The sequence below is a fragment of the Meriones unguiculatus genome, chromosome 4 (assembly GCF_030254825.1).
Source record: "Meriones unguiculatus strain TT.TT164.6M chromosome 4, Bangor_MerUng_6.1, whole genome shotgun sequence".
Classification (NCBI taxonomy): domain Eukaryota; kingdom Metazoa; phylum Chordata; class Mammalia; order Rodentia; family Muridae; genus Meriones; species Meriones unguiculatus.
Window position 1 is genome coordinate 122942989 of NC_083352.1, and position 27876 is coordinate 122970864.

Here is a 27876-nt window from a genome sequence, read left to right on the forward strand (position 1 = left end):
ACAGTTCTGCGAGAAAGCCTTTGTCCAGTGACATAAGCAGGTTCATGTCCTAGTAAATGTTAATCCTTAGTGTGTTGTTCTGAAAGCAACCTTAAAGTAAGTGCGGTTCCTTTTCTGATCAACATAAGTAACAGTGGCAACCAGTGCAGGGGGCTGTCTTTTGTACCTAGCACTCTGCTGCGGAACAGTTCAGGGGAGATGACCCTGCTGTAAACATTCCAGCCCCGAGTACAGGACACTTCAGAAGCACTGAGGCTGTGTACTGGGGGAGCAAATCTTATTAACCACAGTCCTTGATTTTTGTCTAGCCCCCGGGACCTCCCCCAATGAAATGTTAATGGTTAGGATGTGAAATTCAACAAATAGTTGTAGAGAGGTGAATGGCATAGATTATTGATTTTGACACCTCTAGATTGTGGCCTTGGAACAGTTACTTCCCTCTCCCTAATCTGGCAGCCTGGTATTTCATTTTGGAAGGAAGAACATAATACAGATGTATCTGCCAGCTCTATGATGTTTCAGTCGCTGCAGCCACCACCAATTTTCTCCTTTTGCCCTCTCACATAGTGAATCTGCTGGGAAGCAGGGTGATGAGTCCTAAAACAGCTCCTGACTACTAGAGGCCATTCACTTAGAGCTCTTGCTGCTAACGTAGTTCCATGTGATTCCTGTCAGACAGTAACCATGCTGTGCTCTGCACACTAGCCGTTACCTGCTTCACACCTAAGAAAGGCTGGATGTTGTGGTACATCCTTCTAAGCCCAGCACCCTGGATCAGCCTGCTCTACATGGTGACTTCAAGCCTGCCAAGGGCCACACAGAGACCTTGTCTCGAGGGGAAAGAAGAAATGAAGGAATCGAGCTGCTTAAGTGATCTTTAACATCCCAGCCTGTTGCTGCACATTCCCTTGTGTCGCTCCACTCTTGAGTTAGGGGCTCTTGAGTTAGGCCTGCCTCCCTTATGATCTGCCTGTCAGGTTGCAAATAGGGACCCTGTTAGCCCCAAACTTGCTCCAGGGGCTTTTGGTACAGTGTATACACCACTCTGCTCCTTCAGTGATGGGGCCCAATTTCTGTTGGTCTTTATATACTTAACATTTTCGTGTAACTATAGCTTGGCCATAGCAATATGCCATGCTAATACATTTTTGGGAAGTCTTGTGTACTGAGCACAACAGGACTTGATGCTGGGAAGGCACACAGAAAGGCTCTTAAGAGATGAGATTCCTAAATCATATGTGTAAATGCTTAGTTATAGTTTGAATCGAGTATACCTCAAGATATGAGTAAAGGTTTTCATTCAGACAGTTAACATCTCTGAAAACAGTTTGAGGCTATGCTGTGGTTTCCTTCTTGAACTTTTATTAGTTTTCCAGACGTTTGGGAGGGTAATCTGTAAGATCCTCTACCTATCGCAACCAAGTGAGTTATTCCAGTGAGGAGTATGGAAACATGGGTTGTGAACAAAGGCTCTGGTCTGCTGTGCTGTCAGCTTGCGTGTACACGGGGGAGGCGACGGTTTTGACAGTGCCCTTGCCCTGGTGCTCAGAAGATGGCCTGGTATGGCCTCACATTCCCCACAAGTGGCAGGCATCTCATATGTCTATTGTAGCAGGGTAGGCTGGGAGCAGAAATGACCACCCTTGAAGGTAGCTGCTCTAAGTAACTTTCTGAGGTGAATTTTACCATACAAATATTATTTGTGTTTAAAAATTACCCCTGTCATTAAATCCTGCAAGTGTGGTGTCCAGCAAGTCGTCCATTCCAGTGATAAGGGTGCTCTGGTATGTGTATGCTTTTTGGCATCTGTGTATAAGGCTATAGTGTAAGCCATGGAGGAGGCCATATGGTAGAATTAGGGGATTGTCTTAGTGACTACCTAGATCTAATACTGGACTAGACTACAGGGTGTGACAGAATGGGACTGCTAAGTCCCCTTTGGTTCCATCAGTTCTTGTGACATATGGCTAATGTGTCCCATGGTCTCTGTTCTGTAAAAGGATTCAGATTATCCTGTCCGGTGGTAAGTGTTTATGGTTCTATGATCCCAGCTATTCAACTTCTTTTGGAAATCTATGAGTTTGGGTCCCGAAGAGAAACTAAGTACATGGCACTTAAGTGCTTTTGACTTAGCTGCTTTGTTGACCTCCCCTCTCTTCAGTGTGCTAAAATAGAAGCCACACCATTGCCACTCACTGTTTTCTGTCATACCCTGTTCCTATCCTGCCATTTAGTTTAGATCCTAAGTGTCCCAAGAGCACAGGGAGCAGAATAGTACACCGACACCCAAAGGCACATTTATTCACTTGTGAACACTGATCGAGAATGGCATAGACACAAGGCATCCCACCAAAAAGGGCCTGCTATTGGTCACCTCTAGAGTGGCCATCGCTACTACAGTTTCATTGATAGGGAAGTCTAAGCAAAGAAAAGGTCACTAGCTTGCCCAAGGTTGTATTGCTAGTACTAATCGAATAGAGGTTTTAAAATTTACTGTGGTCCAGGCTGGCCTTATAAACAGTAATCTTCCTCAGTGTTGGGATTACAAATAGGAGGTGAGAGTCTGCACAGCTACAATTTTCATGGATGCCAGAATACTACATTATAGGGAGCAAGTGTTACCTGCTTCTCCATGATCTGAGGGGAGTCCGTGAGACTGACGTCACCAGCAGTGGATATTTGATGGATCCCCAATCTACTAGGGATGAGCCTCAGTGCTCCATGATTTCTGTTTACCAGCATGTCCTCAGGCACTGATTGGAGGTAGGACTTACAAGGTGGGCAGATGAAGTTTCAGACAGGATGTGGTCAGTGGAGAGGAACTCCCATGCCGGGATAGTTCGAGCTTCCTTCTTTGGTCTTTGTTCTTGTCTGTGAAGGGTCAGATACAGGTAGATGTATTTGGCTGGGGACAGTCGTCAGGGATGCTGGAATTGGACGTGTGGCTTTCACACTTCTCTAACCATTCCCACAACGTGGGGAACTGCTGTATTTTAGGTTTCCGATAGGCACGCTTTAGGCTTTGTAGTATTGCCGGTTCTTAGAAGTACACGGTTCTAAAGAAATGTCATTGTTTAAATTTTATGTGCATGCGTTAACTAGTCCTGAACCATGTATGAATAAAGAGTGTCACTTTGCAGTAGGAACTTGGACTTGGGCATGCTGAGGCAGTACCTTTAATAACAGCACTTGGGAGACTGAGGCAAAAGGATCTGGAATAATAGACCAGCCTGCTGTACTGTCTCAAAAAGGAAATGATTTGGTTCAGTTTGTGACCTGTGAGAAATGTCTTTGGAGCTGATTTAAATTTGGAGAATCCTCAAGTTGGAGGGAGATGCAGGAATAGGAAAGCAGACTGCCTTCTCCATATCCCTTGTGGAAATGAGAAGGGAAGAAAAGTGGTGTTGGTGGGCATGGTGTTTTCCGATTTGGGGGGACGGGGTATTCAGTGGGTGGCGGTGCTTCAATTGGGAGCCTCTGGAGGATTTCCTGATTGGCCTCCAAGACTCGATCCAGCATCTGTGAGCTGCTCCATCTTGCCAAGGTAGGCAACAACAGGTGTGAGCATGACTGAGTTGTCTGAAGGAATGATGCTGCTACTCGAGACTGACCTACGTGTAGCTTCTGCCACTTCTGTACCATGACCATGGGTAGATAAAGGGAGGTAGAGGGATTCCTGAGCTAAAGGACTGACCAGTGAACTTCATGCCAAATGGCACTGAGTTAGATGCAACTAAACCCACTAGGGGAAAATGAAATCTGTTCTTGGCTTTATGAAGAGCAGTCAGAGCCTGCTGATGCCAGGGTGGGGGAGGACATCATAGAAAGTGAAGGGCACATAACTTCTATTAGGGAGGAGAGTCCCTATTAAGGAGAAAGATTGCTGGTAACCTTTCTCCCAGGAAACAAGGAAGGCTTGCAGCGATGCTACCTGCTCACACAGTCCTTTAAGTTCTGAAAAGTCTGGTTCAGGACGATGATGGCCTGCTTTACTCAAGTTTCCATTGTATGTAGGTCTGTGGTATATTAGCCTGGGATGTACTAGCAGAGTTTGTGACCTATAATTTGGGAGATAGGGGCAGAAAAATAGGGAACAACTTTGGCTTTCAAGATGGAGGCCATTGTGAGCTACATGAGACCCTGCTGCAAAAAGTTTTTCAATAGGCAAGGAGATGGAGAAACATGGGAAGAATATAAGTGTTCATTGTAGATTAAATAAAACCTCCAAAGAAGTTGAGTGCTGCAGTGTTGGGGCTTGAAAGGGGCAGCTTGTGTGATGTTTGAGGGACAGTGATGGTCAACACGCTGACATCCCCGGCACAGATCCTGGGTGCCTAAGGGACTTGCACACACTACTTCAGAACTAGGTCATATCCCCTTTACATCTGAGGAATCTGAGGCGGAATCGTTTTGCCCAAATTTTATAGCCTGGACAGCATCTGGTGCAGTAGCATTTGATGGCTAGGAAGAAGGAGGAGCAGTGTCTGGGGCCTGGTCACTGTTGGGAAGTCCATACTTGGTGTTTGCTCCAGGAGACTGATAGAAGAGTTTAACTGTAATCCAGGAAGTTCTAGGCGAGGCAAGAGGGCACATACCCTTGGTAGGCCAAGCAAGTAGCTCTCCGAAAGTTTGAGGTCTGTCCAAGCCATATAGCAAGTTGCAGGCCAGCCAGGGCCACATGGTGAGATCCTGTCTCAAGAATCAAAGTTCTAAGGAGGACTTAGGAATTCATATGTTTGTGTTCTAGTCCACATTTAACCGTTACAGCCAAACCCTACCTCTCCTCCACCCGGGGCTCCAGAATGCAGGCTAGCCAACGACTCCATCCCATTTTACTATGGAAGTTTCTGTTTGAGACACACACTTCATTGTGTTAGCTGAGGGCTGACTCAGACCTTCAGTCCTGTGTCAACTGGGACAGCGAATGTTCACGGCAATGTGTGCCCAGCTATGCTGTGAGTCTCTGCTTTAAGAGAGGGTGTATAACTTTACTCTGCCATGGTTCAGGCCTTAGAAAGCTCCAAGGTTGGCTGTTGGGATAGAGGAGAGTAACAAAGTAGAAGGGAATGAGACACACACACCCGCCGCTGCCCCAAAAAGGGACCATTAACTAGGTAAAAAAGGTTGATCTCTGCCTTCTAGATGTTTCCACCTGCAAATGCAAAGATGAAATGCCAGAATGATTAGTATTCGGCCAGGTCTAGATTTGAATAATTTCTAAAGATCCTTGGCTTATAATTGATTGAACAGGAATTATTCTATACCCAAAGATCTAGTAAGCATAAGCCAGACTTCTTAAATGATAAGGCTTCTGATTTTCTCTTACTGATTCACCTCACTGTGATGTTGAAGGAGGTTGAAGTGAAAGCCTGGAGGGGTGATGATACCACTCCATGAAAACTGAGCCTCGGTAAAGTGTGTAGCTGTTGACAGGACATGGGGCCAAGGGCTACAATCCCAGCACTCTGACGCATATGGCAGGAGGTCAGCCTAACCCATCTGAAAATAAGTGGCATGTAGCTGTTTAGGAGGAATAAGTTGGTCAGAAGTGCACCAGGAGATAGAATTTTGGATTTCCAAGCAGGGATATCCGACTTAGAAGTAGATTTTAAAGAAGACTCGAAGAATTTATAATATCATAGATTATTGGTTATTTAAAGAAAACTTGGCTCAAAAAGTAGGAAATTGTAGGGAACTATAGTAGTTTTCAGCTGTGATCCCAGCACTTGAGATAAGACCGGCCAGGTCTGCTCCATAAGTCATGGCAAGGCCAAGCAAGGGCTGGGGAAGTCGCTCAGAGATGAGAGTACTTGCAAAGCATGCACAAGGCTCTGAGTTTGATCCTTAGCAGCAGCCTAAGCTGGCCATGAGCTCCTGCTCCTTCAGCCTCTACCCCTTAAATGCTGGGATTGTAGACATGATTCCCAGTACCCAGTGAAAACTGCAAATTAAGGTGTGTGTGTTTTCTAGACAGTAAGGTTCCAAAAAGAAAGAAAAGAGGGCAGATCTGTGAGAAGAGAAAACAAAAACAGGAAACCTTGGTTGCACAGGAAGCCCTGACATTCAGAAGAGAAGCCAGGCCAACTTGAGCCCTGTATGCTATTTTGCACACAGTGGAATTCGGTGCACAGACCCTCTGTGACCCGGGGTTCTACCATGGTGAAGAGTTTACCCATTCTCTCCTAGCGTTTTCTTGCCTTTCTCAGTCAGTACCCACTTCTCCCTGGGGGAGTAATGACACCAGAGTAGTTTTGCCTATTGTAAAACTAACACATAGAACAATACATTTTATTCTTGAAATTTGTGCAGATTTCAGGTGTTAATCTGGTTTGTCTTGATCGGTTTTCTATAAACATAACTGTCTATTTTGGTGATAGACACTAGGAGCATTTCAAGTTTTAGGTTGCTGTGAGCATTCTTTACAAAGCCTGGTGGACATAATGTCTTATTTATACTTTTTTAGATTAAAATCTGCAAAATCTTGGTTAGGTATATATTTGGTATATATTTTGCCAGGCTGTTTTCCGAGGTGGTACGTATAATGCTTTTTACCAATTCTTAGGAATCTTCTATACTTTGCCAACATTTGGCCTTGTTGTTCTCATATTTAACCACTCACGGGTGGGTTTGTAACTATCTTGTGGTAGTTTTGTTTTTCATTTCTCTAGTCACTTATGCTATTGATCATGTCATTAGCCTGTTATTCATGTTTTAAGAAGTGTCTATGAGTCTTTTGCCTATTTGAATTGGTTCTGATTATTACGGAATTGTAAGCGTCTTATGTTGAAATCTTGTCTTATGGTTTGGTTTTTGCTTTAGTTTATTTTTAGTGTTGGAGGTTGAATCCAGGGCTATGTGTACACTAGGCAGACACTCAACTGAGTTGCATCTTGGCCCTCTGCGTTAAAATTTCATAGCTTGGTTAAAAGAGCAGTATAGGGAAACTTAATTGCTGTACATGAATTCATGTGAAAAGGCCTGGACTTAGGAGTGCCAGCTTCATGCACTGAGTGCTAGTACTGGACATATAAAGAGATAGTACTAGTTCTAAGGAGCCCGCAGTTAAATAGAAGAGAAGGGAGAGAGGATCCTGCTGTTGCAGTTTCAGCGTTAGCTCAACACTGGCATTTACTGAGTGTCTATTGTAAGCAGGGTTCCTGCTCTCACACAGCTTGCTGTCCGTGGGAGAAGGCATATGATACACAGGCCAAAGGATGGAGAATGGAAATGATGCTGTGTGTGTGGGTCAGGAAGGACAGCCTGGTGGGAACACACTTGGGTGGCTAGATGGCCATTTACACATGGGTTACATTTTATAGACGGTTGAAAGAACTATGGATTGGATTGGAGTTTTAATTTTTTCAGTTGTATTTAGCATTGGGGTGTTGAGACGCGTCTGCCGTGGGGTCCAATGAACATCAGATAATTTGCAGGCCTCCTTCCATTCTTCGGATCCCAGGATTCAAATTCAGGTGTGGTGGCACCCCCACCCTCTCTTCTATCTTACCAGTCACAGAACTTTGGTGTTTTTTTGTTTGTCATGTTTTATGTTTAATTTTGTGCACTTGTGTATGTCTGTGCCTGGGTTTGCGCATGTGATCAAAGTGCCTGTGGATACCAGAAGAGGGCATTGGATTCCTTGGAGCTGGAGTCACAGGTGCCTGTGTGAGCTGGGAACTGAACTCTGATCCCTGGAAACACAGAATGGGCTTCTTAACCCACCAAGCCATCTCTTAAGCTCTCAGACTTAGGATTTTACTTTTAATTTTTAAATTTATTATATATCCATTGTTCTGCCTGCCTGTGTGCCTGCACGCCAGAACAGGGCACCAGATCTCATTACAGATGGTTGTGAGCCACCACGTGGTTGCTGTGAATTGAGCTTAGGACCTCTGGAAGAGCAGTCTGTGCTCTTAACCTCTGAGGCATCTCTCCAGCCCCCAGTCCTAGGATTTTATATTGAATGTATTGGGAAACTATCCCAAAGTTTTAAACAGAGAATTGTCATGATCTGCTCTTCATTTAGCTAATAAACACAGAGATGGTCATGTAGTTGCAATAAAATTGATAAGGGAACCACTACAGTTTTCCAAAGACAATGGAATCCCACTGGGCCAGAATTCTTAAGAGCAATTGTGTCAGACCAGAGCCTCGGAAAGGGTATTTGCTGCATAGGATATTGGCCCTCACATCCTCCCTCTCTAGGAACTAAGGACTGGCAGAATAAGAAAGGCAAGGCCATATAATTGGAGTAGAGGGTGCAGGGCTGACCACATCACTCAGCTCTGTGGAAATGCTCCCTGTGGAGAAGAATGAGTAGCTTGCTAATGGGTTTGATGTTGTCTAAGGGCCACTGGGCAGTTACAGGGTTTTTAATTAGACTGTGGAAGTTGGCTAGGTGAGGCAGTACTGAAGACCTGAGGGCAAGGAATATAATGGCTTGAAGGCTCTTAAACTAGAGAGAAAGGATTGGGCTCAGAATAGTGGATACTTAAGGTGTGGATTGGGCTTGGGTAGGAAGCCAACAAGAGCCTTCAAATGTATAACACTGAACACAATTCAGGGGTGTATAGACTATAATAGCCCAGGCATGGTGATGCATGTCTAATCCCAGCCCGAAGGGAGGAAGGTAGGATGATCCAGAATTGAAGGTCAGCCTGGGTTACATGGGACCCTACCTCAGAATGATAAGGGGGCAGTACAGAACCTCTGAACAATGTTGACACGCTTCTCTTTTCCAGTGTATATCATGGCGTGTGTGTTCAGGGCTGTTGCTTACACACTTACCTGAGTAACGTGATGCAGACACATGGCTCTACCTGTTAAGCATCCCTTGGTGTGTTTGGTAGTGAACCCAGCCCCAATTAGGTGATGCACATTCTAGCTACCTTGAGCGGCTGGTTTTTTTTTTGTTTTTTTTTTTTTTTGTTTTTTTTTGTGGGGGGGTGGGTTCTTTGTTGTTAAAGCAATAGTGAAGTGAGTATCAAACATCCTCAGAGAACATGAGGTGACAAACGTGGAATTTTGGCCTTTATTTGCGGGAGCTGTGGTGGACCTCTAAGGGAGCCAGCGGGAAGGTTGGGGGCCTGCAGGCCTCCTGCAGGAGCAACCTTTGACCACTGGCCCACTCATCAGAGTTCAGTTAGGGTTGTTGACTCCTTCCAGCCCCAGATCTCTCGTGGCCAGATGGAATATGAAGCCTGGGGAAGCAGGAGGCCTACTGGCTGGGAGTGGGAATACACACGTTTGGCTTAGTTTGGCTAAGGACTTTCAAAGAGTAGTGGGGTTTTCATCATTGATCTGAGCCGGAGCTCAAGTGTTGTGGCTCTAAGGGCATAATGTGGGTACTGTGTTCTGGGCGGAAGACTAGAGCTGGGGGTGAAGTCCAGTGGCAGCTGGTTGTCTGATTTGCAGACGCTCTAGTTTCAGTTCCCAACATTGGAATTGTTTCTGACTGAGGAAATAGGTGAATAGGAGACATTTGTTGCTGCTTGAATTTGGGAACAAGGGGCCAGTCATTCTGAGAGTCGGGCCTGGAGATGACCTTTTGGGTTTTCTGTAACATGCATATCTGGGTACTTGGGATAAACTCTCCTTCACACACAGAGTTTCCATCCTGTGCTAGAAACTGTGTAACTAATGTGTAGTAAGTTAGATACCGGTGTGAAAGCCGTGGCATCTGTGGGGGTAGGGTTGAAACCTTGGAGCGGCAGACAGGACTTCCCCTACATAAACAGATGTGATGGTGAAAAAGAACCTTAGCAGAGAGGGGACAGTCAGGTGGGTGATGGAAACAAAGAGCACCCTGTGACTGCAGGACTTTGGAATAGGAATCCAGCGGGCTTGGAAATGACAAAGGCCAAAGTGAGCATATAAGAGAACAACAGGAGAAAGGTTAGAAGGACTTTCAGACCATACCTCAGACCATTGTGCAGCTTGTATATTTGCTACCAATGATGGTTCAGAGTGTGACATTGGAGACCTTTTGTTGACGGTTTGTTTGTTTGTTTTAAAGATTTATTTATTTATTATGTGTACAGTATTCTGCCTACATGTACACCTGCATGCTAGAAGAGGAAACCAGATCTCACTATAGATGGTTGTGAGGCACCATGTGGTTGCTGGGAACTGAACTCATGATCTCTGGAAGAGCAGCCAGTGCTCTCAACCTCTGAGCCATCTCTCTAGCCCTGATTTTTGTTTTTAATATGTATGTGTCTGTGGACTAAATGAATGGGCCAGAGGCCCTGGGATTCCCCCTGGAGCTGGAGTTGTAGGCAGCTGTGAGCTAGCCAGCGTAGGTGTGGGAGTTGAACTCGGGTCCTATGCTCAACTGCTGAGCCATTTCTCAAGCCTTTTTGTTTGCTTTTGAGTCAGGTCTCATGTAACCTAGGCTGTCCCTGAACTCTTGTCCCTGCTGTTTGGCCTCCCAGAGCTAGAACCACAGGTGTGAGCTACCGTGCATTTTCTCTTGTTTTTGACACCGGATTTCACTTTGTGCCGTGGGTAGACTGGAACTCGGGACGGCCCTGCAGATTACAGAAGTCCCGCTTCTGCCTCCTGTGTGCTGTGGTCCAGGCTGTGCCACCATGCCAGGCATGAATATCTGCCAGGAAAAGTTTGGTTGCTGTTTTAATAGCCGGTTGGGGTGCAGATAAGTGGAAGTGGGGATGGCACAAGCTAAGAGACCAGCTGAAGAGACGGGTGCTGTTTCTAGGCAACGTGAAGAGTGGCTTAGATTGGGTCATGACTGGAAACGTGAGGAGTAGACGAGCAACTGATGAGAAGACTCGGCGGATGGGGTGGATCCCAACCTGCAAGGTGTAGGCTCCAGAGTTTGGATGGGATTGTTATCAGAAGGGGCTGTTGGGAGGAGTGACTGCCCTTGGGGTGGGCAGTAAGTAATCGAGTAAGACTGATTATCCCCTGCAGTGGCTAAGGCTAGAGTCCCAGGTCTGGACAGCATCGCTGAGGGTTAGGCCACTTTCAGGTTAAGGATTAATTTGGAGCCAGAATTTGTTGTCACAACTACATCCTGTGCTATTGAGCTCACTTAGGGTTCAGGAGTGTTGAGGCTGCCTGTGTGATGCATGCAGCTTTCCCAGGCTGGAAACTATAGTTAGTGGAAGATGGAGAGGCCCTGAAGCCTGATCCAGCTCTTTTCCCCACAGATGGCCCACTGTGTGACCTTGGTTCAGCTGTCCATTTCCTGTGAGCATCTCATTGACAAGGACATCGGCTCCAAATCTGACCCACTCTGCGTCCTTTTACAGGATGTGGGAGGGGGCACCTGGGCTGAGGTGAGATGGGCCTTGAAGGGGGGGGAGGAGTATATGTGGGGTGGGGGTGTTGTAACTGATGCTTAGTGACCTCTTGCCACAGCTTTCCCGGACCGAGCGAGTCCGGAACTGCTCGAACCCTGCGTTCTCCAGGACTCTGCAGGTGGAATACCACTTTGAAACTGTCCAGAAGCTACGCTTTGGAATCTATGACATAGACAACAAGACCCCAGAGCTGGGGGATGATGATTTCCTAGGAGGAGCTGAATGTTCTCTGGGTCAGGTACAGAGGGTCGAGGGTGAAGAGGTGCGCTGTTAAGTAACCTTCCTGCAGCTTCGATGTGCCGGTCAAGCAGGACACCGGCTGAGCCGGATGCTGACCCTCTCCCACCTCGCTTTCCCCAGATTGTGTCCAGCCAGACGCTGACTCTACCCTTGATGCTGAAGCCTGGGAAGCCTGCCGGGCGGGGAACCATTACAGTAAGGAATAAACCCTGGCGGGGAAGCAGTTGGTGCAGTAAAGGATTCCCAAGGTGATCCAGTCTTCTCTGCCTGTCTAGGTTTCAGCCCATGAGTTAAAGGACAGTCGTGTTGTAACCATGGAGGTGGGAGCTAGGAACCTAGATAAGAAGGTTTGTCTGGAAGGAGGCCTGGGGATCCAAGAAGTAAAGGGACAGAGGGCTGACACTGTGGCTGTCTTCCTGAGTCCTACAACCGGGGTCTCTTTGGCATTGGCAGGACTTCCTAGGAAAATCTGATCCCTTCTTGGAGTTCTTCCGCCAAGGTGATGGGAAGTGGCACCTGACATACAGAACTGAGGTGTGACTTCTGGCACTGGTTGCGTTTCCATGGGAGAGAATTTGCAGGGTTTGTGATTAGCAAGTTTGGGAATGGAGGAAGAAAGACTGCTAGAGGGTGGGAGATCTTTATGGTTCCAGCCAGAGGTCACTACCCTTCACCCCCACCCCCAACCCCAGGTAATCAAGAACAACCTAAATCCTACCTGGAAGCGCTTCTCAGTCTCTCTTCAGCACTTCTGCGGGGGGGACCCCAGCACACCCATCCAGGTGAGCTTACCTCCTTAACAGGCGGATCAAGGGAGGGAATCCTGGGAAGAGACCTCTTGCCTGCCATGCCTCCCCCCTTACACACACCCTCCCTCCCTCAGGTTCGCTGCTCGGACTATGACAGTGATGGGTCACATGATCTCATCGGTATCTTCCATACTACCTTGGCCCAGCTGCAGGCTGTCCCGGTAAGCTGGCTATGGCTAGTTAGTGGGCCTAGAAGGCTGCTGCCCAGAGGGGAGGCTGGAAATGGCAGCCTAGGTCATGGGCCGATGCTGTAGCACTTTCCTACCCTAAACTCTCTTTCCACCAGGCTGAGTTTGAATGTATCCACCCTGAGAAGCAACAGAAAAAGAAAAGCTACAAGAACTCTGGAACTGTCTGTGTCAAGACTTGCCGGGTAAGATGGTGGTAGCCCCTGTGGCCCAGGCTCGAGGTTCTGAGCTTTGGGTTCCATGATGCTACCCCCTATGGGCCGCAGAAGGCTTAATCCTGGTTTGACCTGCAGGTGGAGACAGAGTACTCCTTCTTGGACTATGTGATGGGAGGCTGCCAGATCAACTTTACTGTAAGTTGCCTTCCAGGGAGCAGGTGAACAAGGCCTTAGGCTAAGGAAGCCTTCACCTCCATTCTTGGTCTCTTCCCAGGTGGGTGTGGACTTCACCGGCTCCAATGGCGACCCATCCTCACCCGACTCCCTGCATTACCTGAGCCCTAACGGAGTCAACGAGTACCTGACAGCACTGTGGAGCGTGGGCAGCGTGGTTCAAGACTATGACTCGTGAGTTCCAGGTTCAGGCCATTCCCTATATACATTTCAGCCTCCAGACTCATCCTCTCTCCACTGTTTTACAATTTCTTGTCCTCCCACAGAGACAAGCTGTTTCCAGCATTTGGATTTGGGGCCCAGGTACCCCCCAGTTGGCAGGTAAATTCTCTTCAGTCCCTGTCTTTTCATTTTTGGTATCAGGATCCTAACTCCCGAGTCTGTGGTAAAGTTCCTGCTTGGCACCCAGCTTCCAGGAGAGGTACAGGGGTCCGTCGTTGCCAGCATGTGTACAGTAAGCTCAGGCCTAAATAGCTCCTGTTGGAATCCTGGTGTATAGCAGAATGCCCTTATCTTGATTGTGTAGTTTTAGGGCTTGAACCAGGGCCTTAACATGCACTCTACTGAACTACACATGAGCTCCAAAGGTGCCCTTTTTCCTGGCACAGAAAGGGCTGGAGGTGAGCCTGCACAGACGGCTTAGCAGTTGTTCTTCTAAACTGCCAAAGTTCAGTTCCCAGCACCCACATAGGACAGTTAGCCACCCATAACTCCTGCTCCAGAGGGAATCCAATGCATTTTTCTGATCTCTTTGGGGTCTACATAGTGAGTTTAGATCAGCCAGAGCTACATAGTGAGACCCTGTTTCAGAACAAGAGCAACAAAAATAAAATCAAATCTTTGCTGAGTGTTGTGACTCATGTCTTTTATCCCAGCACTTGGGAAGCAGCAACAAGCAGATCTCTTAGTTCAAGACCAGCCTGGTCACCAAGACCCTGTCTGGGTTGGGGGAAGAAGGTGGGTATTGTGAGATTCAGGAGGCTCAAAGAGAGGAAAAGTAGGAAGGATCTCATTTTTTTCTGTTTTTGTTTGTTGGTTGAGGATGGCTTAAGTGTACAGAGATCCTAATGCCCCTCTGTGCTGGCATTAAAAATGGGCACCACTGTGCCGAGCATTTGAAATAGCTCTCACTCTGTAACTCAGGCTAGGTTTAAACTTGGAGTCCTCTAGTCTTGGTCTCTTCTGTGTGCTAATATTAGAGGTTTGCAACCCACACCTGGCTCATTCATTTTCATCTTACTCTCAGGTCTCACACGAGTTTGCCTTGAACTTCAGTCCCAGTAATCCGTACTGTGCAGGTAAATCCCCACTCTTCAGTGTGGAGCTCCTCCACCCCTGAGCAGTGAGCTTTCATGCACTGATGATTAATCACAGACCATTAGGAGGGAAAGAAACCAAAAGTTCAAGGCCTGCCTGGGCAACTTGGTCTCAAAAGAAAACGTGGAAAAGGGATAGCTGGGCCATTGTTGATTTTGCTATGCTAATGATAGAATCCAGAGCTTTACACATAGTGAGTAAGCACACTCCAAGCACAGTGTGAGCTGGTGTGTGTGTGTGTGTGTGAGTGTGAGAGAGAGAGAGAGCGCTTCCCAAGCTTGTCTAAAAGCCCAGGATTTGTCCCTTCCCGGTACTTCTCTTGACACCAAGTTAAAATGACAACTTTGACCTGACCTGATCTCGCCTGACTTGTTTATTTCTATTCTTTTTAATCTGCGTATGTGTCTGTGTGTTGGTATGTGAATATGAGTACAGGTGCCAGAGAGACCAGAGGTATCAAATCTGGAGTTGGAGTTACAGGTGGTTGGTTATGAGCCACCTGATGTCAGTGCTGGGAATCAAACTCAGGTCCTCTGGAGGAACAGGTCCTCTAAAAGAGCAGGCTTTAACCACTTTTCTCCAGCTCTTATTATTTTAGATGAGATCTCACTCTTGCCCAGACTGTTCTAGAACTCACTGTTTAACCAAAATTGGCCTTAAACACCAATAATCCTTTCTGCCTCAGCCACAGAAGTGTTAAGAGTGCCGATGTGAGCAGCCACACAAGGACTTGGCCTCAACTTTGAAACTTTCTTTTCACTTTGTATTTTGATGTAAAATCATATTTAGAAGCCAGTGTAATCCTAGAACTTGAAGTGGAGGCAGGAGAATAGAGTTCAAGGATAGCGCAGACTTTATAGTCTCAAAACAAAACATTGGACATAGAGAAAAGTTACAATAGTCTTAAAAATTCTAGAATCATTGGAGCTACAGGGTCAGGCGGTTTATGTGAGTGTGACATTTTTAATAAGATAGGCTACCTGCATTCATTGTGTACGTGTTGGTATGCATTCCGGCAAGACCTTCTGGAAGTCCTCCCCTTTTACCATGTGGTCCCCAGGGATGAACTTGGGTAGTCAGGCTTGGTGGCCCTGACAACAGCTGTCACTGGCTTTTTGTTTTTGTTTTTTTAAGTCCTTTTTCCTGAAGGATTTGATAATGTTGAGAGGTTGGTCTCCATCAACTTTGTACCCAGTATCATTCACATAGCCTTTTCCTTCAACTGTGTTTCCTAAAATCAAGGACATTCTCTTGTTAACTGATTCTGTGTTACTGGGGATTGAACCAAGGCCCCGGTGTGTGCTAGGTAGTTTGCTTTACCACAGACTTGGACCCCAGCACCTTACTACTTTCATTAATTTGTGGTTAGCATTATGATTGTTTTGTTTTGTTTTTCAAGACACGGTTTCTCTGTGTAGCCTTGGCTGTTCTGGACTTACTTTGTAGACCAGGCTGGCCTCACACACTATCCACCTGCCTCTGCCTTACCAGTGCTGGGATTAAAGGCATGTGCCGTCACACCCAGCATAGCATAATGATTTTATTCTGGCTTTTTTTTTTTTAGTCAGGTTCTTTAGCTCACACTAGTCTCCAACTGCAGAACTTCCTGTCTGAACCTGTTGAGATGATAGGCCTGTTCTATTTGCACACATGTACGGCACTATACGCTTTCCTTATTTCACCTCTAGACTCCCTCATCCACATTGCTGCTGGTCCCCTTCCCCAAAATACCCTGATCTGCTTCATGTCACATACCCCTCTACCTTATCTTTATATTTACTTATTTATATATAAATGAGTAAAAATTTTATATATAATTATAAAATATATATATTTTTTCAAAACAGGGTTTCTCTATGTAGCCTTGGCTGTCCTGGACTAAACTTGTACACCAGGCTGGCTTCAAACTCACAGGGATCCACCTGCCTCTGATTGCAGATCACAGCTCATCACCTTATCTGATGGGGCCCTCTCTGAGACCTTTTCTGTCCCCGTACAGTCCCCCTTTATTGCATTACATATATTACATACATATATTTAAATCTAAATTTAGATAAATTCTTGGTCTTCTTAGTTTGCCAGGCTTTCTTCCCTTCTTGTGCAGTCTCTGTGTGCTCTGCTGGGATGACCTAGAACTTTGTAGGCTAGCCTTGAACTTGTGACCCAGGCCAAGCCCAGCCTTTGGGAGGCCAAGGCAAGGTGGGGTTTGCCTTGTGGGGTCTGTTCCTTCCCTCTAGCCTTATGTGATTCTATGGATGGAACTTAGGTCGCTGGACTTGGGCCAAGTACCTTTACCTGCTGAGCCACCCCGCTGGCCTTACCTCCTTTTACAGTGGTACTGTGGGACTGGAGAGATGGCTCAGAGGTTAAGAGCACTGGCTGCTCTTCCAGAGGTCCTGAGTTCAATTCCCAGCAACCACATGGGGGCTCACAACCATCTACAATGAGATCTGCTGCCCTCTTCTGGTGTGCAGGTGTACATGCAGGCACAACACTATATGCAGAATAAATCTGTGGTACTGTGTATGCCAGGCTGTCTTGATACAGCAATCCTCTTGCTTCAGTTTCCAAAGTACTAAGATAAACAAGCTAAGCTATTTCCCCAGCTCAGAAGAGAACTCTTAATCTGTCTTTTAATTCAGGATATTTATAGCAAGTCCTACTGTCTGTCCATGAGTTTCATTTGTTGGGTGTCCTGAGTGACGATGGTGAAACACTTCTGGGTTTTCCAAACCTTCTGGGCTAAGATGGATAGCTTAATCCCATGTGGTCTAAGGTCTACAACTTTACAGTATTTTCTCCTTTTCCATGTAGGCATCCAGGGTATTGTAGATGCCTACCGCCTGGCACTGCCCCAAGTTCGTCTCTACGGCCCCACCAATTTTGCACCCATCATCAACCACGTGGCCAGGTTTGCAGCCCAGGCCGCACAGCAGAAGACAGCCTCGGTAAGAGCTGTGGGTAGCTGTGGCACTGAGGAACTGAGGGACCGTGTAATGACCAGCACCTCATCAGCGGCAATGCGTACCTGGGTTTTGGGGAGGGGTCTGGGAAAGACGGTCTGCCTCAATAATGCATTTGTCTCTAGCAATACTTCGTGCTGTTGATTTTGACTGATGGCGCTGTGACAGATGTGGAGGCCACATGTGAAGCTGTGGTGCAAGCCTCAAAGCTGCCCATGTCGGTGATCATTGTGGGCGTTGGTGGCGCCGACTTTGAGATCATGGAACAGCTGGATGCTGATGGTGGCCCTCTCCGTACACGTGCTGGAGAAGCAGCTGCCCGGGACATAGTGCAGTTTGTACCTTACCGACGATTTCAGAATGTGAGTGGGAGGTGTGATGGGAGTGGGGCGGAGGGACAGTAGATAAAACCTTTTAACCAAGGTCTGGAAAAGGGTGAATTTTGGGTAAGGTGTAGAGGCTGTACAGGCCCTCACGGCCGGTGCCTTTCTTCTCTTGACAGGCTCCCCGGGAAACCCTGGCACAGACTGTACTTGCAGAGGTGCCCACTCAGCTGGTGTCCTACTTCAGAGCCCAAGGTTGGGCCCCATTAAAGGCACCTCCAGCCCCAAACAAGGGCCCTGCGCAGGCCCCCCAGGCTTAGGCTCCCTTGGAGAGTAGGCCATGGTCAGTCTTCACCTTCAGCTACACAAGCCTCTGGGCATGGACCAACCCTAAACATTCTATCCACTTCATATTTGATACTTTTAGATGTGCTTCAGCTACTGCTGCTCTTTGACATGCCTGTCCCTGCACCCTCTCCTTCAGGAAAGACCACCCCCTTCCTCAGGGTTGTAGACTGGTATAGATAGCCATGCTTCTATTTTGATAAGTTTGTTGACATTGAACTTGAGTGAAAACAGGAAGCATAAAGCAAGCACGTGGTTGTCACTTTCTCCTGGGGCGGCCGAGCTGGGAACATGAACAAGATGGAAGGTGCTGCCCCAGAAGAGGTAGCAGAGGCCTGAGACTGACATGTTTCAGAGCAGAGGGAGGGGTGTTAGACTCTTTGTACTAGCCCTGTTCCTTGGTTTTGTGGGAACACTTGTGTAGCCCAGGCTGGCCTGCAATTTACTATCCTGCCTCAACCTCATAGATGCTGGAATTACAGACATGTGCTATGCCATGCCTGGTTGGCAGTCCTGATTTTACATGCTTTTTTGACATAAAATCTCGTAGCTCAGGCTGGCCCTGCATTGTGTAGGATGAATTGAATTCCTGGTCTTCCTACCCCCTCTTCCCACTGGACCCACTGTGCCAGCTGCTGCTTATATTATTATTATCTCAGAACAGTTTTTATCAGTTATTATCTGATATTATCTCAGTTATTATCTCAGAACATATTTAGGACTTCTAGAGTTCAAAGACATCTTCCACTACACAGTTTGAAAATAGCCTGGGCTACATAAGACCCTGTTTCAAAAACAAAGAGGGCCTTGCAAGATTGCCCACTGGGAAAAGTGCTTGCCATAGAAGCTGAACAAGCCGAGTTCTAGTTGTAGGGTCCACGTAAAGGTGGAAGGAAAATTAAACACATATAGGGAAACCTTTCTAGGAGGGACACATCTTAACCACATTGCCAAGGCTGCCTGCAGACTCTATGGACTTAAGAGGTCCACCTTAGGCAGTAGCTGGAACCACAGTGCACTCAGCGCTTATGCAGTACTAAAGTGCTCTATGTAGTCCTAGTTTAGTAAAACAGGTTTTTCTTTGAGGAAGGAGAGCTCCTAAGTGCAAAATTAATCCTTCACACTCAGCCTGCTGGTCAGGCATGGTGCAGCACAATTTGAACCCCAGCTCCCAGGAGGCAGAGAGGTGTTTTATAACGTTTTCTATTCTAATAACACATTGTTTTAAATATCAGTATTATATAATAATGGGAACAAAGATGGGTGGCTCATGGCTGTAATCCCAATACTCAAAAGTCTGAGGCAGGAGGATTGCTGTGAGTCCGAGGTAGACTTGTTACACTGTTTCAGGTCAGATAAAACAACTGTTATCACATGTGCTTTGCAATTATTTGGGATGCCTTATCCATCAAAACTTACTGCCTTCTCCCCTTTTCAAGTCTATATTCTTTTGTAAGAATATACCAGAGTTTAGTAATTTCCTTAAATTACAGAGATTTGTTTTATTCTGCTTACACACGTTTTTGAGGAATTAGTTCCTCACTGTGGGAAAAGTAGATCATAGAGGATAAAATGTTAGCAGTTATTACAGGTGCCTTCTCTATAAACTTATGGTCTCACTCATCCCATTTGTTAACCATGGTCACCTTCACCAAATCTCAATTTTAGTTTCATTTTTTTCCTTATATAGGTTAGATACCATTTCATACATGAACTTGTTTCTCAGGAGCCTGTTCATGGGCTCTATGTGTCAGAGTCTTTATTCTTCCAATGTGTTGAAAAATTTCCTCCTCAGCTGTTACTGTTTCATGTTTTATACTCTATGCAAATTTATTTTTATATATGCTAAACTGCTCTTTAAAATGTATCCATATATCAATAATAAATTTTATTTCAGTGACTGCATTTGTTTTGTGTTTGGTGCTGGGGATTGTGCTTATCTCAGAACATATTTAGGACTTCTAGAGTTCAAAGACATCTTCCACTACACAGTTTGAAAATAGCCTGGGCTACATAAGACCCTGTTTCAAAAACAAAGAGGGCCTTGCAAGATTGCCCACTGGGAAAAGTGCTTGCCATAGAAGCTGAACAAGCCGAGTTCTAGTTGTAGGGTCCACGTAAAGGTGGAAGGAAAATTAAACTCCACAAAGTTGTCTGGTCTTCACTCTAGCAATGGTATGTACTTATGTACCAAAAGTGTGCGTGGAAGCCAATCAAGGTGGCTCCCATCTGCAATGCCAGCACTACAGTACCTGAGGTAGGAGTGCCGCCTTGAACTCTACCAACCTGGGCTACTTAATGAGTTCTAGGCCAGCCTTAGATGAATCTCAAAAGAGTTTGCTTCCTGTGGTTAAACTGCCTTGTATGTGTCCTGAGAACTGAAACCAGAACACTTACTTTCTTTTTTTTTAAATGGTTTATATTTTTTGTGCATTGGCATGTTGCTTGCATTATATGTGAAGGTGTTAGATCTCCCGGAACTGGAGTTACACACAGTTAGCTACCACGTGAGTACTGGGAATTGAACCTAGGTCCTCTGCAAGAGCAGCCAGGGCTCTTAACCACTGAGCCATCTCTGCAGCCCCAGGATACCATGGCCACTTACAGACTAGGCAAACTTGTGCTCTGCCAGCCTTAGTTTTAGTTTTTTGTTGTTTGGTTAGTTCTTTGTTTTTTAGAGACAATAGTGGACCAGGCTGGGCTAGACCTCAGAGCTCTACCTGCCTTTGCCTCCCATGTGCTGGGATTGAAGGTGTGCACCGCCACGACCAGCCTTTGCTCTGAATAGTGCTGACTCTTCTGCCCTCAACCTCACAGACTTCCTACCGCTGCCTCTTGAGTGCTGGACTGAAGGGCCCCTGTACAGCACTATACCCAAGCCCTGGTTCTATTTTTAACCTTAGTTTTAATTCGTTCCCAATACATTTATTTTGTATGTGTATGTGCGTATGTACCCTGCCTGGTTCACACGGAGGTCAAAAGACAATCTTGTGGGTCTTGGCTATCTATTGTGTATGTCCCTGAGATTGAACTCGGGTCCTAAGACTTGGTGGCAAGCCCCTTTAAGCCCACCTGAGTCATCTTAATGACCCTTGATTTTTATTTTTATTTTTTTAACTATACCTAAGTTATTTTGTGTGTAAGTGCCACGGCACGTGGAGGTCAGAGGACAACTTTGCAAAGTTGTCTCTCTCATTTCACCATGTGGCTCTCAGGGATCAAATTCTAGTTGTCAGGTTTGGTAGCTTTTACCTGCTGGGACGTCTTACCAGCTCTAAATTTAGCTGGTGAATATTTTGTTTTGTTTTCGAGACAGCATTTTTCTGTGTGGCCATGCGATCTCTCTGCTCATGCTTAGGCTCTTTATCACCCTTAGGAACTCAAATTATCTGACTGCCTGTTGGCACTTCCCGCCCACCAGTTCTTTTACCATTGCAGTGAAGATGCTTAGATCTGGTGGAACAGGTGACCTACACCTAAGGCCCTAGGAATAACCAGCTTCATGGGGTCTACCAAGCCTGAGTCAGCTTTGAATCAAAATGTTTCCTAGCGTTTTCCAGATCTTAGCTTTTCAGTGTTTGCCAGAGAGTTTCCTGTCTCTCTACGTAGCAGGAACTGAGGTCATTTCCAGGAACTGGGGGCTTCGGTTGCCTGGTAGTTCTCCAGCTGAAAGGGAAGGCCTCTTGAGGACGGCCACTCTGATGTTACTTTCCACAAGTTGTGTGACTGAAGTGAGTGTCTTGCCTGAGCGGTTTCCTTCTCTGAGGATCAAGTTGTGTCATTTACAGTGTAGAATGTCCACAGAACCTTCTCTGGCATATGGGAGACCCTGTGAACATCAGCGGCTGCTACTGTTTCCCTGTGCTTTTCCAGGAAACGGGGAGAGGTGTTGAAAGGCATCTTCTGCCATACTGCCATGCCACAAGGCAGCGGGAGCTTTCCCCAAAGGATGACTTCCCAGCACTGATGCAGTTTTCGTTAGCACAAACCTCAATTTACTCCAACCATCTGCATTTTTACTGGGCCCCCCCAGTGACCCCTGTGGCATTGTCCTCTGCCCACTCTGAGGTCCGCACACCATGCGCACGGACTCGATATAAGCATGTGAAACGTGGATGGCCCCAGTTGCTTAGGATCTGAATCTTCACCTTGGGGAAGGCAGCTGGGGGGTCATTCTGGGGAGACAAACGGATCATGCCAATAACTGCTCCCTCAAGAATGCCCTCCGTCAATACTCACTGCCCCGACATCTCGGCACTCTCACCCCAGAGAGAAACACACCTCTAAGTGGAAAGTCTGAATTTCAGATTTCTGCACATCAAAGATGAATTTTCCCAAGAACACTTCAGTCTTGTCATCAACCTGGAGTCCCTGGTGGGCGAAGTATATGAAGGAACAGTGAGGCACAGGGTGCAGCGGGAGAGACGACCGTTGAGGATGTGTGTTCAGGAACTGCCTGTGTTCTGGTTCATGTTCCCACGGTAGGAGATGGAGTGTGGAATGGAGGCTTGAAGAACCAGTACTAGGCAGGATGTCCCAGCACCAGGGTGCTCGGCCGGGACTGTGAGTTTAAAGTCAACCTGAGCTACACACAGTGACCCTGTCTTAAGCAAGCAAAACAGGCTGATAGAAGGTTGTTGGCAGGGCTGGAAAGATGGTTCTTGCAAGGACCCAGGTTGGGTTCCCAGAACCCACATGGTGGCTCACAACTGTTGGATTCCGGAGAACCCAACACCCTCTTCTGACTTCCTGGGCACTAGGCATGCAGATGGTGCACATACTATACATACAGGCAAAAAACACTCATATATTTTTTAAAAATTAAAAAGTAATGTGACTCAGCTTATAATCGCTTCTTTTAGAGCACTATGGTCCCTCTTCAGATGGGAAGAGACAGCAGTACTTCATGGGTTTTGCAGATGCAATGAAATAACATGTATAGAGTTTGGCAAGCCATTCCTAAGATCTGGATACGGTTACAACCTATGGCAGCCTATCAGTCAGGTGGAAGTGTGTCCAGTTTACAGATGATCACAATGACAAACACCGCCCTAGGGTTTTCTAACAAAAATTCCCCACCTTCTGGCCTCAGCCCCACTCACAAAGACGGCAAAGTCCCGGGGTGCGCTGCTGGCTCCTCCAGTGTGCGCCACGGTGGGTGGAGGGTGCTGCAGGGTGATGTCGCTTAGCTGCACGTGGCCTGGCAGTCGGATTACCACCTGGCCCTGGTCACCTTCGAAGGCCCAGCAGTTTCCAGGGAACACATCTGGCTGCATGTTTGGGCAGAACGCATGACAAACCAGGGAGACCAGACAGTATTAAGAAGAGGGCACCCGAGCTGCACAGCAAGACCCTGCTCAGCCCAGAGCTCTGCCTTCTGCCCTGCTTCTTGCCTCGCCAGAGGAGGCCATGCTGAGTCCCCAGCACTTAACAGTTCTTCCCACTTTAACCCCATCCTTGGCCTGACGGGAGCCTTCCCACACCATACAAGACGCTGCCTCCCGTGGGGCACCTCCTGAGGCCAAACTGACCTCGGCTCCAGTCCTCCCTCAAGGACAAGTTGATTCTTGTCCTTGGCTCGTTGGTACTATCCCCGAGCACTCTGGGTCCAGGCCTACCTCCAGTATGACTGAGGGTGGGCGGGCATAGTTCCAGAAGCTCAAGCGATTCCAGAAGTAGGCGGTGTTGGTGTCCTCATAGTCACTGGATGTCTTCTCCAGGTCGATGGAGGCTCCTAGAACAGGCACACACCTCTTTCAGGGCTCCTGGGGCTTCTCGTCAATGAGGTAGAATGGTTGTCTACGGCCGGCTCCAATCCTTCCACACATCTGCGTCTTACCCACAGAGCTCAGTGCATAGTCAGGTTTCCGCACAAAGTCCTCATTCAGCCTCTGGAACACGAGCTTGGCCACTCTCTAACGAGACAGAGGGTAGACCAGGAGGGTTGCAGGCTAGCTTACAGGCTGCTTCAAGTAAGTCAAGCTCAGAGCCTTGAGAAAGATTTCCCGTAGTAGGTATCTGGGCTGAGGATTTGTCTCAGGACCCAGGATGTGGCCATTCCAAAGTACAGCCGCTGAGTGAACGTAGCTAGGCCCCCCGAGCCCCTGGGTGGGGACTTACCTCACTGTGGACTGCTCGAACGCTGGACACCTCCTTGTGGAGTTTGTCCAGTTCTGCCTGGAGGTGCTGCAGTTGCTGGCCCTGAGAATGCACACGCTGGTGGTACTGGCTGCAGGCGGAGGTAAGCAGCATGGGTTAGCCACCTGTCCCAGGGCGCTCATTCCAGAAGGCCCCCACAGGCGGATGCACTCTCAGAGCTGCCCAGTCCCACCCCAGATCCTCTCGTTTACCTTAGAGTCAGCATGTCCTTAGGTTCCTGTTGAGGAAGGGAAAAATCAGCACCCTTCTCCGACGTCAGCACCTGCAGCTAGACTCAGAGGGCCTCCCTGTTTGGGAATTCCTCCCCTTTCCCTACCATTCTTGGCTGGCCTCTGGGATTCAGTGCTCCCCACATTGTCCCATCCCGGCAGCCCAGGCCCCACACAGCCTCCACCCCACCTGGGGACAGGGTCTCCCCAACTCACATTCTCCAAAGGAGGGACCAGGTACAGGAGCCCCCACCAGAGTGCTGGAGAAAGAGGGGAAGGGCATCCTCTGGTGTAACAGGATCAGGGAGGAGAGCAAAGGGGTTGGGGGACGGTCTGGGGCTACAGGAGGACTGTGGGAGACCAGGTGGGGGTCACTAGGAGTGGGCTGAGGTCACAGACATGGGGAAGCAGAGCTGGGATCCCAGGGAATCGATGCTCCTCACCTGCCAGAAAGATGCTCAGGAGCGACACAGCAGTGAATAGGAAGCGGATGGAGCAGACCTCCCTAAGGAACCGGGGTGGATGCTGATGCCCACCGGCCCTGATCCACCCTAGCCTCTACCCCAAGGTCCTAGACCCACCACCACCAAGTTCCCGGGAACACAACCCAACCAGATCTGAATCAGCTCAAGCCTTGGAGGGGCCAAGCCCAGCTACCCTTCCCCGGGACCCGCCCCTCCCCTCTGACCTGTACACACAGACCAGCACGTCTCCTGCCACGGATAACAACACGCTCAGCACCTGAAAGAGGAGGCCTGGGGACGGGAGAAGCAGCTCAAGAGAGGGCAAGCCATGAGGGTGAGGTGGTACAGGTTAAGAAGGGCTGGGGGGGGGCAGGCCTGGGGCTCAGAAGGCGAGGGTGGGCTGAGGCTGCACACTGGGACTCATGGGCTCGGGCAGGAGAATTGGGGTTCCGAGAGCAGAGGTCAAAGGGGATCCGGGCTGGATTCTCGACCCCAGGCTCGAGCAGAACTGGGGTTCCGAGTGCCAGGTCAGAGGGGATGGGGCTGGCCTGGCTCGTACTCAGGAAACTCTTGGACACCCGCGCGGGAGGCATCTCCTGCCTCAGATCCAGGGTCGGGAGAAGGCTGAGTTGTTCCTCCAGGACTACAGGAGATCCAGCCGGTTCTGCGGGAGCCCAGGGCTCCATTGAGGTGTTGTGCACCGCAGGCCCTCTCTTCCCCCGGGGCCCGGGCGCAGGCTCCTGAGCCAGCTGCCAAACAGCTGGGCGGCCTCTCAGACAGGCCTCGGTCCTGCCGCACCCCCATGCCACTCTCCCTGCGCACCCCCAAGACCCGGGGCAGGAGAGGCTCACTCAGCGGAAGAACCCGCTCCAGCCTGGCTGCCTGTGCGGCCGGGCACGGGTCCAGGCTGCCAGTCACGCCAGCGCGGTGGCGCCTCCTCACCCACGCCCGGGCACTGGGTTTCCTCCGCCCCCTCCCGGGACCAGCCATGGCACCGAGCCCCGCCCCTCAGGGACTCGTGATGAGCGCGCCCCCCTCAGGCGCGAGGACCAAACTGCACCTAGGTCCGCGCCGGGCCCCGCCCCGCGAGCCCGCCCCGCCCTCTCGCCCCCGGGCTCGACCCCGCCCGCACCCGAGGCCCCGCCCCTCACGGTTGCCGCGCCACAGGCGGTCGGCCTAGTGTGGCTCCGAGGCGCAGGCTTCGGCCGAGAGCTTCCTGCCCATGTGTCTCCTCCGGGCACTCCTGGGCTTATGGCGGGCTCACCACAGCTCGAGCCCCGGGCCCTTCTGCCCTCGGGCTCCCCGAGCTCCGGCCCAGCGGACCGGAGCCCATTGCTGTCCCCCGAAGTCGCGCTGTGGGAACTATTGCTGTTCTCGCTGAAGAAGTTGGGTGTGTGCTTGTGAGAGGATGCGGCCGAGCCTGGGCGGGGGCTCCGCCGCATCCTGACCTGGGGCTGCCCCCTGGGAAGCCGAAGTCGCCGCAGCCAAAGCCCTAGGCCCTCCCTCAGCTGCCTCGCGCCGCCGCCGGGTCGGACCCTGCCTGAGCCCCGGGCGGCGCGGCCCGCTCAGCCCGGGCTTCTGCGACCCTCCCGCTGCTGTTGCCGTCACAGAGGAGCCGCGTCACAGAACCCGTGACGTCAGCGGCAGCCAGGCACGCTCCTGTTTTCTTCCTGACCTTGTTTACGGCTGCGTGTGTGTGTCTTCTGTCGCTCCCCACCTTTGTCCTTGAGTTAGGGTCTCTCTTACGTTCAGCCAGGCCACGGTGCCAGTCTTTAATCCAGTTCCCCATGTTGTGGTGACCCCAGCCACAAAATTCTTTCCGTTGCCCTTTTGTGACTAGCTTTGCCACTGCCCTGAATCATAATGTAAATATTTTGGGAGATTGGAGGCTTGCCCAAGGAGTGGCGACAAACAGCTTGAGGCTGCAGAGCTAGGGCCTGCGAGGCTCCGCCTGTGTATGCTCCCCCAGAGCTTCGAGGACAGGCATGTACCATCGCACCCCGGCTCAGGCAGTTTGTCCACTGGGCCATCTCAGTCCCTGCGCTTCGCCTCCTGAGAGCCTCTCGAGAGCCTCTTCCACGTTTGGCCAGAGAGCTGACCAGCCAATCCAAAGGCATTCTGCTGTCTCCACCCTTTCGGAGTTGGGATTGACGCCACCTGAGCTCTGGCCTAGACTTGACCAGAGAGCTGGGTATCTGCACTTGGGTCCTCAGGCTTCATAGCAAACACTTTATTGACTGCTCCATATCCCCAGTCCTTTATGTATTTTGGACACGAAGTTTTGCTATGAATCTTTTGCTGGCCTGGTACGGGATGTGTACCCCAAGATCATCCCAAATCAGGATAATCCTGACCCAGTATCCCAAGCTCTGGGATTACAGGCATTTCATTATGCTTATCAGACATTAAGGAGGAGGATGGGAATTTTTGTTGTTGTTCAGTTTGTTCACTTCTGTATCTTCCAGAACCTAGATATTTAGTATTTAGGAAGCAGTAGGTATTAAGCAGGAGCTGAGCAGCTGGGAGACAGAAGCAGGCCTCTGAGTTCGAGGCCAACTTGGTCTACAGAGCAAATTCCAGGACAGCCAGAGCTACACACAGAGAAACCCTGCCTTGAAAAACCAACAACAAAAAATATGCCTAAAATAAACTTCCCTGTGTCAGACTAAATTTGAATTAGCATTGACTGCTGAGTCATGTTGAACGAGACTTCCTTCTTGCCTCCTCCACATGGACACTCTGCTGGCCCTGGTGGTCACATGACCCTCCCACATCTACAGGGTGACCACAAACACCTTAGGAAACATTGGGAAGAAGGAGCTGGAGGATCCTAAGAGCTGGAGACGCTTCATCCATGAAATCTCAACAATACGGTCACCTAAACAAGGCCTACCAGACATGCCAGCCTGGATGGCTCTGCCTCTGGATGAAGAGCTAGTGGCAAACAATGGCTGCGGAGGGAGGGAGAATCCATTTTGCTCCAGAGACAAACATACTGATAGGTTATCCCAAGGGGCCAACCCAAGCATGTGTACCTAACATACATAAATGGGCTCAGTAGGATGTATGTGTCTTTGAGATTGCATGCAAGTATTCATGTGTGCATCTGCTCGTGTGTGCATATGTGTCTGTTTTTAAGTATG

At 48.7% G+C, this 27876-nt stretch overlaps 2 protein-coding genes across 9 annotated transcripts in view; one reads left to right on the plus strand and one right to left on the minus strand.

Moving 5' to 3' along the window:
* Nucleotides 1-19801, plus strand: part of LOC110550562 (RNA-binding protein 12) — a 42006-nt gene extending 22205 nt beyond the window's left edge. For 7 of the 8 annotated variants that reach the window (XM_060382976.1, XM_060382973.1, XM_060382972.1 and 4 more), the window contains 15 exons: nucleotides 11172-11300; nucleotides 11383-11562; nucleotides 11685-11759; nucleotides 11840-11911; nucleotides 12018-12098; nucleotides 12257-12346; nucleotides 12448-12534; nucleotides 12660-12746; nucleotides 12855-12914; nucleotides 12994-13127; nucleotides 13220-13274; nucleotides 14200-14251; nucleotides 17085-17218; nucleotides 17359-17595; nucleotides 17736-19801. In XM_060382976.1, the coding sequence (XP_060238959.1) occupies nucleotides 11172-11300; nucleotides 11383-11562; nucleotides 11685-11759; nucleotides 11840-11911; nucleotides 12018-12098; nucleotides 12257-12346; nucleotides 12448-12534; nucleotides 12660-12746; nucleotides 12855-12914; nucleotides 12994-13127; nucleotides 13220-13274; nucleotides 14200-14251; nucleotides 17085-17218; nucleotides 17359-17595; nucleotides 17736-17876 (1614 nt within the window). In that variant the 3' untranslated portion in view covers nucleotides 17877-19801. Of the gene's footprint in view, nucleotides 1-11171; nucleotides 11301-11382; nucleotides 11563-11684; nucleotides 11760-11839; nucleotides 11912-12017; nucleotides 12099-12256; nucleotides 12347-12447; nucleotides 12535-12659; nucleotides 12747-12854; nucleotides 12915-12993; nucleotides 13128-13219; nucleotides 13275-14199; nucleotides 14252-17084; nucleotides 17219-17358; nucleotides 17596-17735 lie in introns of those variants that run through there. The other variant, XM_021640529.2, reaches the window with a different exon arrangement.
* Spag4 (sperm associated antigen 4) lies at nucleotides 19437-26351 on the minus strand. Its single transcript, XM_021640482.2, has 12 exons — nucleotides 25866-26351; nucleotides 25293-25397; nucleotides 24958-25024; nucleotides 24713-24774; nucleotides 24486-24529; nucleotides 24252-24277; nucleotides 24022-24130; nucleotides 23741-23816; nucleotides 23520-23635; nucleotides 23004-23171; nucleotides 22183-22272; nucleotides 19437-22076 (listed from the first exon to the last, which is right to left on the minus strand). The coding sequence occupies exons 1-12, from the start codon at nucleotides 26173-26175 to the stop codon at nucleotides 21918-21920; spliced, it is 1332 nt and encodes a 443-aa protein (XP_021496157.1). The 5' UTR covers nucleotides 26176-26351; the 3' UTR covers nucleotides 19437-21917.
* Nucleotides 26352-27876: the final 1525 nt, after the last annotated feature.